Here is a 3,448-nt window from a genome sequence, read left to right on the forward strand (position 1 = left end):
CTCCCAAATTTGTCGATGGACTCTGGTCAAAGTGTCCAAAGTCAGTTGACCAAATCCGGGATGTATCCTGCTCCCGCTCCCATTCCCGTCTCGTATCGGGACGGGGACGACGTCAAAATCGAAGAGTTCGCGTAACTTAGCTAAATTGTAAAGGAAAAAAGCAGCTGATATTTCTTTCAGGTATGAAATAATATTTTCCCCTCTCTTCGAGATTAAGGTTTTTTGTCTCACATTTCTGCTCAAATTAGTCTCATTTCTACAGTTTATCACTCTCCTCATTAAAGTTGTATAAGGACCTTCTTTGTCTCCACGTGCCTCCATCAACCCTGAGGCATGATAGTGACCATTTCTTAACAAAGACAAATACCGAAAAGGATAGGAAATTTCACCAGCAAGTATAGAATGGAATTTTCGTAATATCATCATTCATCAGTTAAATTGCTTGACAAGTTTCGGATTTTTATGTTGTTTAATTTCTTGGTAATATATAGTCGGATTTGGCAGCAATTTTTAGCCTACCGCATCGAAATTTCGTGATTTCTTGGCTTTAATGCTGCAGTAGAAAAATGTTATAATACATGAAAATGGAGAATATAGATTAGACAAAAATTGTTGAAATAAAATTGTATTATAGAAGAATTATGCAATTAAAAAAAAACTACTAATTAATTCAAGTGAAAGAGTGGACTAAAGCCTTTTATCTCCTTAAAAAATAGGCATAGGAGTATCTCCTTAAAGCTTTAACTTGAATCAAATACACACCTTATTCACTAATTATCAGATAGAGTACTTCAACATAACAAAATATTCTAATATTCATTGGAATGGATACAGTCACAGACGTGACGCCCTTTAATTTTCTGTGCTATGGGAAATAACTAATTAGCATCTAAGCTATCAGGAAATTTCATCAAGAGTGACCGTAACACGTACAAACACGAATTCAGACAAAAACACAAATATAGTGATTAATGAGTAATCGCTCAATGCTTGTATAGTTGTAGTCCAACGGTATAAAAGGATGCTCTCACTACCACTCCAAATGTGCATAGATCTTAGAGTTATTCAAAGATTAAGAAAAAAAAGAAGAATGACAACACCAAGGGCAATAGCAATCCTTGTTCTCAGAATCTTTTCAATGGTGTTGTGCGCTGCTTCTGTGCCGCTCATGATTAACAACAGTTTCACGCTTAGTGGTGGCGAAAAAACCAAATACAGTGACATTAGGGGCTATAGGTGAACTTCTGCTCCCCTTATTTTGTCTCTACTTTTTGCTTTAACCAGAATTAATGAGTAGGGTAACAAACATATATATTCTTGAGTAGTAAAAATAAAATGTTAGCATGATTCTTGTCAGGAGTTAACTTATATATACTAAGAGCGTAAAAAGTTTGTTTGCTTCAGTATATTTTGATCTATTGTAGCAGGCCAACAATCTTATAATTTTTTAGATCATACAATTAATTCCACTTTTATGCACTAAATAACTTGTAGTAATCTTTTAGGTGATTTGATACTAGTTATTGTCAGACTTATTTTACTTTGTTGTGTTAAAACATTAAAATAGCTCTTTGTAATTAGATAATAGTGTCTCTTGTTATCGAAGGATGTTGTGTGATTATAAGAGTCAGATGTTTTGAATTCGAGCTATGAGAATGAAGTCGAGAAAACTAAGCTCCCTCTCTGTTGTCGCTATACTTAAAAGAAGTAACATGTTAATCATTCTCTACTATTACAGGTATGTCGTATCAGCCGGTATGGGTGGATTTTTGTACTCATTCATTCAGCTGCCTTTCGCAATGTATTATGCCTTCACAGGTAAAAAGGTTATTAAGGGCAGGTTCCTGGGCATGTTGGATTTCTACGCAGATAAGGTCTGCTTTTTTAACCTCTTCTAACTCTATATTTTAATTCATTACACAATTAAGTAACTCATGACTGCAAATTATTTCAATTAAAGTTTTGAATGAAATTGGCTGCAGATTATAACATTCTTCTTGGCAAGTGGACTTGGTGTGGGATTTGGTGTCAGTTCTGAACTCAAACGTTACATAAATGGATTTGTGGATACTATTGAATCATCAGGGATTGATACATTCGAAGAGTTAAGGACCGAGAGCAAAAAATTCTTTGACAGGGGTACTTTAGCAACAACTCCTCTTTTGGCAGGATTTACAACCATGGCTGTTCTCACCATTATTACTTCCTTCCACCGCAAATGAAGAAACTTTTGGGTCAACAATTTAATAAATGAACCTCGAGGCCCTGTTGGTTAATTCGTGTGATGTTTAATAATTCTTTTTTTTGATGTGTTGATTTTTGGATGCAATAAATGCTTATGTGCTTGTCTCAATAAATATCAAAAGATTTGTGGAGATCTACTACTGTCTGCAATTACAACTATATATATAATGGTTTTTGCTTCTGTTGTTAATTTATTTGAGGTTCTTGAGTTTCTAGTGATGGTATGGTAATTTCTAACACAAGGAAATCAATCTTGAAAATTGGGGAAATAGTTAGAAAAATCCATCCAAAACAATTATTGCAAAAGAATGCAGGAAACATCTCATGTAGTATAATTTTGGGCCTTGGATTACATGTTACTGTTGGACTGGGAGCTTATTCAGACCCAAGTCTTCATATGAGATTTGTGATGGACAAATTTAGTAATGTTATTGAAGACAAAAGTAGGGAAACCTTTAAAGGCTATACATAATTGAACCTATTTAATTAAAATCTTTTGTTACCCGTGGTGAAGCCAAGAATTTTAACAAGATAGTTTTAAACAATGCAAGAATACTAGAGGAGGGATTCAAACCTTCAAGCTAGAGCTAATTTTTGAGCTGCCATCCCTGCTACTTTAGGAATTCCCTTATGCAAGGGAATTCAATAAATTATATATACACAAAAAAAAATTGATTTAACCCTTTTTTTTTTGCGATTTTACCCTATTATGCGTATAACTATTTGACGAATTGAACCCCTTTATTCTGGACAATTCCACCCCTGTTTGACAGTAAGTGCTAAAAAAGTAAAAGTCTGGATGATATTTAACTTTTAATACAATATGAAATAATGCATTCACATGTCATATCAATTTGCTTAATTTATAGGTTACTTTGAATTGAGAGGAACATTTGGCTCTCGAGGAGGGGACTTTAGCTTAGAGCAACGGTAAAGTTGTTTCCGTATGATTTATAGGTCACGGGTTTGGGCTGTGGAAACAACCACTAATACTTGTATTAGGATATATAGGATGTTACATTACACTTCTTGGAATACGGCCCTTCCCCAGACCCTCCGTGAATGCCGAATGCTTTATGCACTGAACTGTCCTTCTTTTGGTTCCCACTGCCATGCAACCTTCTTTCTCTGCGCAGCCTTGCCCCGATCCTCCGAAATTTTGATTTTGCTAAATTTTATAACTCGTGTTATAGGTTGATGAATA

The 3,448-nt window shown here is 34.8% G+C and overlaps 1 protein-coding gene across 1 annotated transcript; it reads left to right on the forward strand.

The window, feature by feature from the left end:
- Positions 1 to 1,005: 1,005 nt before the first annotated feature.
- LOC107799443 (CASP-like protein 4D2) lies at positions 1,006 to 2,434 on the forward strand. Its single transcript, XM_016622554.2, has 3 exons — positions 1,006 to 1,236; positions 1,739 to 1,874; positions 1,983 to 2,434. Exons 1-3 carry the CDS (start codon positions 1,022 to 1,024, stop codon positions 2,220 to 2,222), a joined length of 591 nt encoding a protein of 196 aa, XP_016478040.2. The 5' UTR covers positions 1,006 to 1,021; the 3' UTR covers positions 2,223 to 2,434.
- Positions 2,435 to 3,448: the final 1,014 nt, after the last annotated feature.

The sequence above is a fragment of the Nicotiana tabacum genome, chromosome 8, assembly GCF_000715075.1.
Source record: "Nicotiana tabacum cultivar K326 chromosome 8, ASM71507v2, whole genome shotgun sequence".
Lineage (NCBI taxonomy): Eukaryota > Viridiplantae > Streptophyta > Magnoliopsida > Solanales > Solanaceae > Nicotiana > Nicotiana tabacum.